Source organism: Silurus meridionalis, chromosome 2 (genome assembly GCF_014805685.1).
Source record: "Silurus meridionalis isolate SWU-2019-XX chromosome 2, ASM1480568v1, whole genome shotgun sequence".
In the NCBI taxonomy this organism is placed as follows: Eukaryota; Metazoa; Chordata; class Actinopteri; order Siluriformes; family Siluridae; genus Silurus; species Silurus meridionalis.
The window spans coordinates 32,514,937-32,529,709 of record NC_060885.1 but is presented as its reverse complement, the minus strand read 5'-3'; the positions used below and the strand labels follow the sequence as shown (position 1 = coordinate 32,529,709).

The window sequence follows — 14,773 nt, the reverse complement described above, 5'->3', positions numbered from 1 at the left end:
TTGTAACAGTTGTACTTTGACATTGAGTTCATTCGAAACCTTTTTTTATTGTTCCCTTTGGAAATTTTCCAGGCTGCCCGGTTTTTTTTTTTTTTTTTCTTTTAAAGAAATTCTTCATCAGCATTAACTACCATGAACACGCGTAAAACAATAGCATGCCATCCTATGTGCTTTCTCAGAGACTGGGCGAGAAAGAACATTTCTATTGTGTTTGTTCCCTTCTGATCACCAAGCCTGTTATTACAGCAATTCCAGAGCTCATGTTTCTGGTTGTTCGACATGAATTGCAGAAAAAAGCTCATAAACGTTCTGTTCATTTCAATCATTCCAAGTAGCTACAAATTCCTGGAACAGTGAGCACGAATAATCAGCAAATATCTATCTGTCTGTCTGTCTGTCTGTCTGTCTGTCTGTCTGTCTATCTATCTATTTATCTATCTATCTATCTAATCAAGGAAGCATTCTATTCACATTTTAAGGTCAAACTGTCCACCAGAAAATTAGATTTTTCAATGTTTTTCGTTAGTTTTTATTAATGTTATAAGGGAAATTGACATGCACAATATATTAGAATCTTGAGTGCATCTTCAAAAAGATCTCACAACAGCTTTATTATTATTGTTATTATTAGTATTATATTACATTGTATGTATACAAGGTATGACATTGATTAATGATGATAATTAAGTGCCATTTCTTCTGATGATTAGTCTCATTCCTGCTGCTTAATAAGCAATGTCTTATCTCTAATGAATGTATTGATCATTCATTTATTTTATTATTATTTATTAATATATATCTCCGATATTAAGACTTTGTATTTGTTTGTTGTCATTCAGACATCGCTGGTTTATATCATGAATAACATTTCAATGTTCCCACTGTTACCTTGTCTATTGATTTTGACTTTTTATTCTGGAGTTTTGCAATACATTACAAACAAGTTGACGAAATGTTGTCCTTTTTTTATGAACGAAAAACACAGCTGCACTCGAGCTTCAAGCTGAAACCAGTGCTAGTACCATAGAGGATTAATAACGAACAGTGAATTCAAAATTAGTTTTTTGTGGGTTTGACTTACAAAGCCTTCCATTTGTGATGGGCCTCTCTATAGCAACACGTTCTCAAACACACACACACACACACACACACACACACACACACACACACACAAAGTTACGGTGAAACTTAGCAGCAAGTTCAGGCTTTTCCATCACAGAGACAAAGGTATGATTATATATTATATATTATATATCAACCCATTCCTATGCATTCAAACAGTGTCCTATATATTTATTACATTTTATTACCGTGTATTGTTTGAAATTTGGGTGTATTATAAGGTATATAATGAAGCATCCACTTTCTTTTGATGGAGAATGATTTTTTCGTGATGACGTGATGTTGAGATAAAAGCATTTTACATTTACAGCACTTTTTATTCGCTGACATCCACAGGATGACTCTGAAGACTGAGGATATATATCACAATAGCTCTTTTCCATCTATTCTGGATTCCTATCTGTATTCTGAAGGCATGGGAAAGGTATGTGGAGTTCTGCGTGAAAACCTTTTTTAAAGCATACATTTTTATAATCCACACCAGAGTCATTTTCATGTAATTGAGTGTGATGAAAACAGTTTTCTCCATTTGTCTCGTAGCACAAATCCATTGTTGTTTTTTACCGTTTTCTATCAAATAATATAAGAATATGGTCAAAAAAGGCAGTCAGTCAGTAAGATCAGTCTGTAAGTTGTTCAGAAGCAAGTTTTAATGCTTTTATAATCACCGCCTTTAAGCATATGAGATGAACAGTGTCCCAGGTGTGAGTTTTCACTCTACCCTCTCTCACTTCTGTGTTATGTTCATGTTCATGTTTATTGTGTCAGTCGAGTGAATGGAAAATTTCTAGAAATCAAACCACAAACACTGAGGATTGATTGACCTGGTGTCTGGGGTTTATATGTCCATTTATTTCGTCTAACCTCCTATAACTGTCCTCTTTCTGCCTGTGTGTCAAGTCAATTTAAGAAGTGTGTGTTTGCACGTGCAACACTCTGTGACAGACTGACTTCCTGTCCTGGATGTATTTCTGCCTTGTCCTCAGTGTTTCCAGGATAGGTTCCAGATCCACCGTGACCCTAATCAGGATTAAGCAGTCGCGGAAGATAACAGAATGAGTATCAGGTCCCCCTAAACAGCATCTGGCAGTATGCAAATAAACAAATTAAAACCTATATATATATATATATATATATATATATATATATATATATATATATATATATATAATCGAATAATACATAAAAAGCCATTTCAGAGCTTGCATTACAGTTAAATTACTGCAAAAATGATTATAGATTAGAACTTTAAATTACCACCTTAACTTGATTAGATACTCTGAAGTGTCTCTGAGACCCTGAAGAAGAATAAAAACAACGTTTTGTTCTTTTCAGATGTTTCAGTTCAAGAACTAGATCTGAAAACATCATGCTTAAAAGCACAGCATATACCATTCACCCTCCGTTTACTTTAGTAGCGTTGCTTGTGTGCCTAATTTATCCAGTTATTCCATCATGTGGTTCCAGAAAACTGGATAAACAAAAGCAATCCTTTACTCACCATTTCAGCTACTATTACTATTATTATTAGCCCCACGGTGGCCTGTTCTTGGCTGACAGACGTCAAACCCAATGTGCTCTTCTTATAGTATCTACTTCAAGGTTTGCTCTGTGCATTCTGTGATGTTTTTCAGCGTACCATGCATGGAAAGAGTGTTTATTAGAGTTAATGTATACTTCCTATCAGCTTGAACCAGACTTCTCTCCTAGCAAACTCTCTTTTTTCTTTTCCAGATGAGTTCTGTAGTGTTCTATCCTTATACTTGTTCAGTCTAGTTACTGTTGAGCCATACGTAGATGAGTGATCTAATGGAATCTAATCTCACGGTATAATTGAGGAGGCATGTCATTACCAAACTTCTCCCGCTGCTTGCAGTTGATGTATTGTTCCTGACTTTGTCTGCACTATGAGTCCACACATTTTTCCCTGCTGCAGCAACCCATTGTACACGCCAGCCTTCCACAGTGCTTCTCTGTGTACGCTGGTGGCTGCAGAGAGTAAAGGGTCCGTTCATTCAGCCTGCTGTTCATCATCACTGAGCTTTCCAAACTCAGATCCTTTTGTGCCAGAAAATAGAAAGTACAAAAACAAAACTGTGACGGTTGTCACCAAGGTTACTTCTGTCAACACTGCTTCCTCTTCTGGCCTTCGAACTCCCTGACCTCCATCTTTTCACGCTTTGCCTTGTTAAATGCTTTTATAGTGCAAATCCTTTAATGTTTTCTTTCTGAAGTCTTTTTTTTGGTGCTCATATTCTGTTTGTGTACAGTTTGTTGCGTTGACTGGGATGTGCACACGTTCAATGGGTTCAGAAAGAAAGCTTGGAGTAGATTCATGGTACACATGTCCAGGTGGATCCATGATACGATGACACTGTTTTCAGTTTTCACAATTCCTTACAGTTTCTCTTCTTTATCTGGTCTGATAACTGCATGCCCCTTTACCCTTTTTCTCCTGAGCATTGCTATGGCAACTAAACTGATAAATTCCTCTTCCCGGTAATGTCCTTTGTAAAGGCTAGACTTCCGAAACAGACAGACTCTGTAAAATGTGGGAGGCTCGGGTATTAACAGGCTGCCAAACAACCTTCTGGCCTTTTCCCGAGCAGAATCGAGAATGGTCTGATGACGTCTCTGTGTTTGATTTACTGCTTCTGAACATGTATTCTGTCTCCATTCCATTCTCATTGATAGGGTTGGATCAAGAAAATGCCACTTTACTGCAATGTGCTGTATGGCTGATGAAATTGAGCATATTTTCATTTAAGTAACAAAGCAGAAGGATTTAGAATCCATAGTGTGGATCATGAGATTTAACCCAGATTTGTCATTGCAAATTTGTCTTTGAACAGACTAACACTGCAAATTCTGGCAAAGACGTATCATTTGAAACCTTAGACAGGATCTTAGGATGTCTGAATGGCATTAAAGTTTCTTTGTGCAGCATCCCAGCAGTTGGTACGAACCTGTAGCCAACTGGCGTTGCCAAATTTGATTCGCTATTCAGAAGAGTTTAATGGGATGAATTGGAAAGTCTAAAAAAAGGCAACAAAAGAAAGTTGCTATGAGAACCACTACATTCCTCCACACTAAACAAACAATTAGTAAAATGGTCCTCTGTGTTTGTCCTTAACAAATAGCATGAAGTGAAGGAATAATTTTCTTGGGAAGCTGAAGAGAAATATCAGGCATGTAACAAGTCTCTGTCTATCCTGTGCTTTTCTTCGAAGGTTGCATGAGTGTTAAATGTGTACGAGAGCACACAATGTCCAGGCGATTCACGGTTCATTACTGTCATTACATTAATAGAGCAAATTTCTAAATCATTAGAATAGTTTAAATGGTCGGATTGCAGGAAGTCTGATTAAGCAGTTTTAACAAGCACGTTTTCTTCACCTGAAGGCAGCCTCCATGGCCAAAGTTGTGACGCAGATGAAAAAGCTGAGCGAGAGAAGAGTTCAGCGCCCTGTGTCTGCTGCCGAGCTGCAAAAAAAGACAGCTGTTCTTAAACAGGTACAGTATCTATAAATAGCCATTATAACGATGTCATCTAAAACAAGCAGTAATCATAAAATCTATCACATAGCAAACACCATTTTCTAAATCAAGGCTTTAGTGACACAAAATATTCTAGTTTTCATGAATTCGATACCTCAAGTCAATGATCTTTTCTTCTGGATGTCAAAAAGACTGAGGTTAAACTGCAGTATAATTGTATCTCTGATCATTAGAGTGACACTGATGGAGAGGAAAGGAATTGTTCCTCAGCACAAAGAGCTCGAGTGACACTAAACCTTCATCCAAGACAGATTCAAGTCTATGAAACTGTACAGTCAGTGAGAAACATGTTCCTTCATCTATTGAGAAAAAATCAGGTTATGAACGATAACGTGTTTCTCTAACTAAGGCTTCTTTTCTACACGAATGAAAAAAAACATCAAATACACAATGTCCAGGCGATTTAAGTGTGATATTGAGATATTATTAAAATATCCATATTCGGAAGGTACGCACAGTGTGACTGACTCATTACTGACTCAGATGGTGAATTATGTCTTTTTAAGGATTTAATGGAGTTTGAGAAAATAGCTAGATCTGTGAACATCTAAGGACATGGAGCATTTAAAGCACAGCCCTTGTGATGCAAGCTGATTTAGAAACAAGGTTTATAATGAATTAGGGGTAGATTGGTGTTTGTCAGGTTTGTGTGTAGATAGATAGATAGATAGATAGATAGATAGATAGATAGATAGATAGATAGATAGATAGATAGATAGACAGACAGACAGACAGACAGACAGACAGACAGACAGACAGACAGACAGACAGACAGACAGATAGATAGATAGATAGATAGATAGATAGATAGATAGATAGATAGATAGATAGATAGATTTTTTGTATTGTTTTTGGCCAGCAAAAGAAACTAGGCAGACATTTTTTTTATTATTATTACGTTTATTATTGCACTTTAATATTTATTTACAACAACGCATGCAGTGTGTTACTGCCATCTAGTGGCGCTTTGGTGTAACTGGTCTTCAAGACTAAAAAGGAAATATGACCGACGTCAGTCTTGTAATGTGAAAAGTTTTTTTTTGTTAAACACCCAAACAAAAGGGTATGGTAGAAGAAATATACATTATTTTGCGCACACAATCTGATTCTCTCCAGTCTGAAACTCGACATAGATACCTGTGTTTTATATGTCCTCCAGCGCCATCTCGCGGCGTACCGCCGGCTTCACCACGTGAAGGACAAATTGTCCAACAGATACGCCGAGCTGCTCACGGAGAAGGTTCAGAAACAGCGACTAGAGATGAAACAGCACAACTCGGCTCCTTTAAAAAACGCAGGAAAACACAATGGACAGGTGCGACTTCATAGACATAAACAGATTTATTCATTCTCACTATGCAGTTACAGTTTATCACCACCAGGTGGTAGTGGATACCGCCGTCAGAACACTTGAACAGTAAACGTGTTTAATAAACTAATAAACTGTTCCACCAGACTGTTCATGAATGTTCACAATATATTGGTGTGAACAAATATTATTATTTTATATATTGAATCATGTTCTATTTTACAGTTTTAATGCCTTTAAACACAATTCCAAAGCATCATAAAAACTAAACATCACCTGCTAATCATCTGAGCTCATCGCCTAAACTTATCTTTTGAGTCCAGTGTTTGCTGTCTTCATGGTTTCTTCATTGGATTTTGCATTATTATTACATGAAATTAAATCTCTTGGTCATTCCTTGTGTTTAAGATCACTGAAATTTGTTTCTCCGTTGTAAAATAGAGAACTAACCAACAAATAAGCACCAGAATCTCCAAGCACAAAACAAATCCTTCAGTAGGAGCATATTTAATGTGTTTAAGAATGGAGGTATTTCTCTACACTTCTGTCCTGTATGCTGTTTTGCGAATGTCTTAATATGTTTTCATTAGTTTGTTTGTTTATTACCTGCTATAATTTGAATATAACGTCAAGATGTCTTCCTTGATTAAAAAAAAAACAAGATGGAATCAAAGTTAGTCTTTGACTGATTACACTCAGACATTGGAGTTTTGGTGATGTAGGTCATGTTAAATGATCAAGCCTGATATTATATATTATATCTGCCTTAATGCAATGATTTTATCCATCAATCTAAGATCGAATGTATCTTTGGGAACCTGAGTTCACTGTTGTGTATGGTAATGATATTCTCACGTGATTGATTCCTCCTCCTCCTCCGAGTCTGTCCTCTAATACACAACTGTTAGAATCAAAGCCTCTCACACATCTACACCCCCCCCACCACCACCACCACCACCACCACCACCACAACAACAACACATAGACACACATACAATACCTACACTCCCAAACAATACACGCAAATACACACGGCATCTCAGGTATCCAGTGAATTTCCATTTAAAGTAAACACTTTTCCACACAAACGTGTGGCTGGAAAATTCTGCATCATTTGATGATATTTAAATCTCCTTAAATCTTCTTAATAATATACGGTAAATATAAGTTCTGGATGTAAAACAAATCTGTCAAAATGATTCATGAAGAACTAAAAGTGTACAGCAGGTGAGTTGTACAGATTCATGTATAGTTCTAAGAGGCTTGAAGTTAGGCTTCAAAATACAATAAGTTACGTTTAAGGCTTCTAATTTCATTTCATTATTTAAAAACTGCTGCTTTAATCTTTTTGGTCATTTTTGAGAATCCAAATCTTTATGCATAAAATGTGATAATCATGATATTGCACAGATTTGACCTTTTTTAATCTACTTACAGTTAAAGTAAATCTGATATACAGAAACTTCTGTGTATTACTGTAAAATGTTTACTGTAAATCAGTACAGATCACAGTCTACAGGGGGAAAGAAAAACAATGCAAACCTGCACCTACGTTCATCTTTGAAGTGCAGGTATAATGCCGTTTAGGCTGAGAGGATTGAGGAAGCTTCTCATTTTAATATGGGAACCGGGGGCTATTGGTGCAGACTTGTGATTGACTTTGATTTTGGCCGTCTGGCCCGAGGACAATGAGAGTGAGAGAGAGAGTGGTGGTGGAGGGTGTTTAAGGTAAACTGTCGGGGGTTGGCAGCCTTAGACGGATCCTGTCTTATCAATCTCCTCCTATAAAAGCAGGCCTTCTTCAGTGGGCTGTAATTGTCTCTTCTAATGACCTGCACTGGAGAGGAGGACAAAGGCAGTGCTATAAAGGGCTTTATGAGCCCACTGGTAGGAAACCTTTGGTGAAAAAAAGTAACTGCTGAGCAAATGAAACTGCCCCGTTGTTTCCTCGGGCCAGACCGAGAGCCCCCCCGGTTGGGACACCACAACGGGGCAGGACCAAAGCAGGCAGAGTTGAGGCCACCTGCTGGGGCCTAATTGGTCCCTGTTGCAGTTAATGGCTTCCTGTGGCTGTGTGTTTACTTCTCATTTGCTTTGGGTGCTGGGATTCCCAGCCCTGCTGCAAGACGTGGCTCCTCGTCAAGGCTTCGCTGTTCTCACCTCACTCTGCTCTTTTATTTTCTCTTTTGATACCCTCTTCATCATTACATCCTCGATTTTGTCCTTCTTTTTTCTCATAGAGCTCAAGAGGTCGGCCTTTCGAGGAGCTTGTTGGTTCAACCTGTAAAGATAATGCTGCGTTCCTCAAGTCTTTACCTAAGACACGTTACTACCTGGTAAACACTAGTTGTCAGAGACAAGACTTCATGTAATAAAGTATCAAATAATGAAATGGACAGTTACAATTACGTATATGAAATATATGGATGGCTTTATATTCTTCACCGTCAATGTCATTGCTATGTGATGGTTCTTCTTGGAAAGATCCTGGCGCTCCAGAGGCAACTGGCCCAGCGTGATTGTGTTAAGGGAAGCAGGGAGCAGGAGGTATTCAGGTCCTGGGTGAATCAGAGCAATACCACGCAACTAGAGCAACAATTAAAGAAACTGGGTGAGAAGAAACTCAAGACTCACCATCAATCAATACATGTATCCTTAAAATGTTCAAATCTCTCTCAAGATTATGTTCATGCAAAAAAAGATTATGTTTGCTCTGGTATGAAGTAGCAATATGATCTACTTTTCTACTGTGTTTATCTAAATTTAATTAGACTGTATTTTATAAAGCTTTAAAGAAACAAAGATTTTAGATATGTACATGAAGCTGCACTGGCAGCACTCATATCTCCTGTTGGTAGTGCTTTCCAGCAAGTCTGTTCCAGAACTAAAGTTAGAGGATTTGCTAAAGAAGGAAGTAGAAGTCCTTCCAAAGATACAGATTTCCTGTGATGGAAGTGACGATCAGGAGGAACATGTGAGTTTATTTTACTCTGAATCTCAGTCTCGCTCATTCATTAAAAGCAATCAGTCTTTTTGTACTACAGCCAGTGATGTAAAGAGCACCTGAAAATCATACTTGAGTAAATGTATAGATACTTTTTTGCAAAACTTACTCCATTACAAATTAAAAGTCACCAATTCCAATAAGACTTAAATAAAAGTGTATTTGACTCATATTGAATGGAGCCTCAAAGGTGCAAAGTCCTCAACACCTGGACAAAAGTTATTGAAAAGCCAAAAGCAGTCAATTTGTGAGGTTTCGTTTCCTAAAATACAAATCAAATCATAGACGTACATACACATGCATTACCCAACAACACAAAAGCCTTTTCAACATGCCAGAATAAAACCAACAAGTCGGTCAAAAAAAGGACAAAGTAGTAAATCAATCTTTCAAAAACGGGATCTTCAATTAACAAATGAAATTATAGTATCATGTCACAAAGTACAAGAACGATTAGTATTCAATAGACAAGTCAAATTTTTGTAAATATTGCATTTTCTGCAGAATAAATAATCCATGTCAGAAAAAAGCTGTCGTGCAAAATGTAACTGGTAATGGTCATTGTCGATTAAAATACAGTGGCGTACATTTATTGAATCATAAATGTAGTTGAGTCGAGACTAAAAGCTGTTATATTTATGAAACTTAGTAAAACTAGAAAGTAGACAAAAGATTGCTTGAGTACAGGAACGAAGTACAATTACTCAATGACTTTACACCACTAATTACAACTGATGTTATGTCACAGTAATATGTCTGTAATTGGTCGACTGCTTGAATAAAATGCTAAATTTCCTTCCAGTAAGTGCGAATTTTAGTATACACCTGATCTAGCTTATGTCTGTTTGGACGTACTATACACAAACACACACGCTGATGAAAGCTTGTTTAGCCTGGATATTATGGGAAGTGATGGTCAACCAGTCACACAGCAGTGAGATGAACAAACAGATGCCCCCCTTTTGCTGAGAGGATCTCTGTGTTCACCACAGCACAGGCAAACATCACCCAGGGGTGAATGTCTAATTCATTTCACATACAAAGGAGATGGACCAATTTGGCCAAAGATGTCACATCAGGCCAGAGCTCAGGGCTTTTGTAGGATTTGTTTAGAGAGGTGTTTGACATGGATCTTAAGCCTTTGAACGTTATCGAGGCGTTAAGAATACAAACTGGCTTAATATAAAAATGATAGTATTTCTTGCACTGGAAAATGGGTTCATAATAGGTATTAGATGCATAACATGAAATAATATTCCGAAAGCCTGTGTCTGCTTTCTGATCTGGAGACTTTCATGCAAAACTCAGAGTTGGGAATTTTTGTAGTTGAATCAATTAAAACACTTTACATTTTGATATATTGATAGAATCCATTCTTCATATCACATTGTGCAAATCTTTTTATTTCTCTGCCAGTCACAAGGCATGTTGCACCAACCCTAGACAAATTTTTTTCTCTTTGATATCCTCCCAAAAAATAAGCAGATCTCTCCTGTGTGCTGACTGGTCTGGGCTGATTTGTGGCGTGTCGTCTACAGCGGCACGTAGACGCGAAGCGCACACTCATCCCTACAGCCGCTAAGCAGTTAAAACAATTTGCCAAAATGGTGACCAGTGATGTTTGTGAGAAGCCGTTACTGTATATTATTATTTTTTGACAGTTTTAAATGCTTCAACTCTTCAGCCTCATGAGACAGACTTGACAACTTGACTGTCTGTGTGAATTCTCACCACAGCTTGGACAAACATAGCCAACCACTTGCCCTTTGCTTCGGCCTCGTCTCTATAACATTCCGCATCGCACTGCAAAATAAAATGCTCCTCAGCCCATTCAACCTTAACGCAGACAGGGATCTACAAGGAACCATAAGTTATATCTATGAACGAATGTCCCGAATTTGTCTCTGTTTATTTGTATTTATTTATGCTGCGCTTAGTTTCCATGAAAGGCACTGAGTCATCAGGTCTCCTCAGCATGTTGAATTTCACACAGATTTATTTTCAGGATCATTGGGCAAATATGGCGGCTCATAGCATTGCTCAGTCTGTTGCTGGGATGACTGGAAAAATAATAAGACGCAGTTTAAATCATTCGGATTCTGTGTTCGGAGTCATACAAACTCAATTGCACTGGCATTACCCTGTTCAATTACATCCATTCAGTTTAGGACACTATAGGCATTGGACATTCTAGGAATCTCAGTATATCTGTATCTCTGTGAATGGGCTTGATACAGGGCCGCTAGTTGCTACATGTTGATGTGAGTAAACTGTGCCCTGGTCCAGTGTGCTCTGAAGGGTAGTTTGCACCCAGCAGACAAAGTGTGTCCTCACCCGGGTGTGCAGTGTTATCGGGCGTGAGTCGGGCTGTGCAGAGGCTACTCTTGAGAAGTAGCACATCATTAGGAATGTATTAGCAACTCAACGCTCCTTCCAGCGCCCACACACACACACACACACACACACACACACACACACACACACAGACAGATCCAGTTTGGTAATTCAATGAGGGGAAAAAACAACAGAAATACTAATTACTACTTTCTTGTACGTAATGCATCTTTTACATGAATCTTAAAAAGTTTTGTTTGCTCTGTGTCTTCCAGCATGAAGTATTCATAGAGAGTGGAGGAGGAGAACAGGTCAGCGCTCCACTTCACCAGGGCAAACAAGTCCAGGAACAGGATGAATCTGAGCTAAGGATTCCCAGTGTATGTGTCAAACCACGGGAGATGTAATCATGCCGAGTGGGGGTGCAGGCAGACAAACACACCTGCCGTGGTCAAATCTCACTCCGATCTCCCACATACACATACACATACACATACACATACACATACACATACACATACACATACATACTCCTTAAAGTCTCCCATTATTTTTTTACCTACCACATGACTACACGTGTTAATTAGCATTTGGGTAGTCATACAGAGAATTTAGTGTCCCCTGATCTTTTTTATTCTTTTTACAGCAGGGATCATTCACTTTGTGAAAGTAGTCAGGTCTGATAACAAGAAAATGTTGATCCCATGAAAATGAAATGGAATTTGATCAATGAGAACTATAGAACGCAAAAGAAACGTAATTTAAACTGATTTTAAGTAGGTAATAAAACTGAGCAAAAGTGTAGATATCTCATAGTTTTCAATTAGAAGTTCTCAAGCCTTTGGAGAGGTTCTCAGTAAGTCAATTTTCAAATCCTCTTTGAGTTCTTCTTCTTTTCTTCTATTTAATGTAGCCAAAGAGCTTTAGATCTGTACCAACTGTATAGATTAGATCAAAGAGGTCACTCTTTATTGCCTCACTTGCTTTTGACTTAATAAAGAGCAGAATAATCCCCTTTGCCCAACCATATACTTATAATTCTAATTACTGTTATAGGTTTAATAATCATGATTTCCACCACTGTAGATAAAAAAAAAAAAAAAAAAAAAAAGATTGACTTTAGCTATGCATCATCATGGATCCATGAGAGTTTTCTGACCCCAATACATTTCTACATCCATGTTCATTTGCAGGAGTTACACTCAAACGTTTTCTGGTACATTCTGATTTCTTGATGTGTATAAATTTCTTATTAGTGTTTTAAAATTGTCTTTCGTTTCTCAGATCCACTGAGATCAGAGCAACAGCACACGCACATACACTGAGAGGCAGAGCGAAAAGGGAAGGGTGAGAAACAGGATGGAGGACAGGAGTGGAGTAAAGTCAGGCTAAAAAAAAAAAAGGAGGGGGCTTCCTCAGACAGACGTTCAGGGTTCATTTTTCTCACACCTCTCTGTCAAAGTGAATGTGGGCAAACAGTGTAAGGCTTGGCTGGAGGACAGAAGAAGGGAAGGCAAACAATGGGGAGACAGAGCTGGGGGGCAAGGGTAAGTGGGTATTACTCAGACCTGCTTGCCCACCTTTGCCATCTTCACTAGAGCGCAGAGGTTCCCAACCTTAGGTTACCCCTAGGTGTAGTTCCCCTGTTCCAGACAAACATAACTGAGGAAAAGCAGATAGAAAACGCATACTCGAAGATATTCTGTTGGGCATAACAGCAGTATTCCAAGCATAATCTCTTCCTGGAAAAAAAAATCCTAGAAGTCAACAGTGTGTGATTATTATTCTTTTTTTTAATCCAGTCAAACTGCATGTTATACAACACAGCTGTGTCACTGAATATAGAACGACCATAGTTCTTGTGTGTATATGGATTAAGAGGTGTGTGAGTAGTCACTTCCATCAACAGCTCTCTTCCTATGCCCCCCAGCCCCCCAACTTCTCACCCTTTGCTGTATGCAAGTGTCCTGTGTGGGGTGAGAAAGTCAGGTGCTGAGGCTGACACCCAAACTGTGAGATATGACGTGTTCCTCATCACCTCCAACCCCTGCGCTAATGCTATACCCTGCTACCGTGTCACTCTCACTTCACTATGGTGCATTTCCATGCAGTGAAGAGGTGATGAAGTGAAAAAAAACCCCGCATTTACAACTATTTTTTATCTCAACAGGTGTTCTTGCAAGAGTTACAGGTACCCAAGTTTTCCACTTTGCAGCCCAGTTTCTTGGAAGCACTCAAGACCAACCTTGTTCCCTTGGTAGTCTTTTTCCAAATCCAATGTATTTGTACGGGTTAACTTTTTTGAGAAAGATCTTAAATGGATGTTAAGAACAAGGAGTATAAAATATACATAGAATAATAATAGCCATGTATTTTCTCATTTCTTAAGCCACTTCTCAAATCAAAAGCTGCAAGTGTAACTCAATGCAAGTTACGTCTCATGCACAGGCTTTCTCTTTACAACATGGCACAGTCTCACAGGTCAGTCTTTCACAAAAATACTACAAGGCACAGCACTGCACAAAGAAAAAGCACAAAGCAAAAAAAACAAAAACAAGTAAAGCTGTCCTGTTCTTTAATCGCATGAACAGTTTGCTTATTAAAAATGGACTGATGCCGAAATACGATGAAGAATCCACCATCCAAGATATGGTTAGTTCTCACCATACATGTATTTTTTTTGTTAACATTGTGTGAAAATACTGATATATTTACATTCATCGTTCCATATTATACAGTTGGAGCACGTATGCCCAAAACTAGTCTTGACTGAAGAACTGGGACTTGTTGGTGATTCTCCACTTCCAGCCCAGACACTAAAAGATCACACAGAACCTGAAACCTCTGAATGTTTTAAGCAGGAAATGAATCCACAAGCTGACCAGATGACCAGGTTAAGAATATTGTTCTTGTAAATGCACAGAATTGTCTTTTTTCCCATTGTGATTTTAATATGACAGATTTGTGCAGGTCTGAACTGTTTGAAGAGCGGAGAGACGTCATAAGTGAAAGGGTTCCCCTGACCATGGAGGATATTCATTCCCGTACCATTATACTGGTAATCAAATATAGATGTTTTGCTTGGTTTGTTACTTTTTTCCAGATGTTGAATACCTCACTGATACGATATGCATTTGTTATATTTCAGGGTAAAACTTTTGGCAAGCAAATGTGGAGCAACTACACCTAGTGAAATAATTTCAGCCTTTGGGATATGAAGTTGTTGGATCCTACAGAAGTATTTTATTCAAGTATAGGAATACATTTTGCAGTAGTTTTCCAATTTCAGAGCGTCATATCTATTTTTTGGATGGGTAACAGTGGAAATGTATTTTCTCTATTTTCCTTAGTAATAAATAATTATTAAATTATTTTATGACAATGTTGCATTTAGGTTTCATGATGTTTTTAAATAAAGATTTCAGATTTCATTGTAATATCCTTGT

The 14,773-nt window shown here is 38.1% G+C and overlaps 1 protein-coding gene across 1 annotated transcript; it reads left to right on the top strand.

The window, feature by feature from the left end:
- Positions 1-1,191: 1,191 nt before the first annotated feature.
- On the top strand, positions 1,192-14,750 carry si:ch211-130h14.4. The gene is made up of 14 exons (XM_046838274.1): positions 1,192-1,227; positions 1,433-1,546; positions 4,525-4,635; positions 5,840-5,995; positions 8,230-8,325; positions 8,474-8,600; positions 8,848-8,963; positions 11,603-11,707; positions 13,498-13,584; positions 13,717-13,808; positions 13,919-13,979; positions 14,066-14,220; positions 14,298-14,385; positions 14,476-14,750. The coding sequence occupies exons 2-14, from the start codon at positions 1,460-1,462 to the stop codon at positions 14,515-14,517; spliced, it is 1,323 nt and encodes a 440-aa protein (XP_046694230.1). The 5' UTR covers positions 1,192-1,227; positions 1,433-1,459; the 3' UTR covers positions 14,518-14,750.
- The last annotated feature ends 23 nt before the right edge of the window (positions 14,751-14,773 follow it).

What these genes read in the sequence shown, in the direction of transcription:
- si:ch211-130h14.4 (XM_046838274.1), top strand. Translation starts at nt 1,460, where the DNA reads ATGACTCTGAAGACTGAGGATATATATCACAATAGCTCTTTTCCATCT. An exon ending in GCAACAATTAAAGAAACTGG is followed by an intron (nt 8,601 to 8,847) that starts GTGAGAAGAAAC and finishes TCCTGTTGGTAG; the next exon opens with TGCTTTCCAGCAAGTCTGTT. An exon ending in GTGACGATCAGGAGGAACAT is followed by an intron (nt 8,964 to 11,602) that starts GTGAGTTTATTT and finishes TGTGTCTTCCAG; the next exon opens with CATGAAGTATTCATAGAGAG.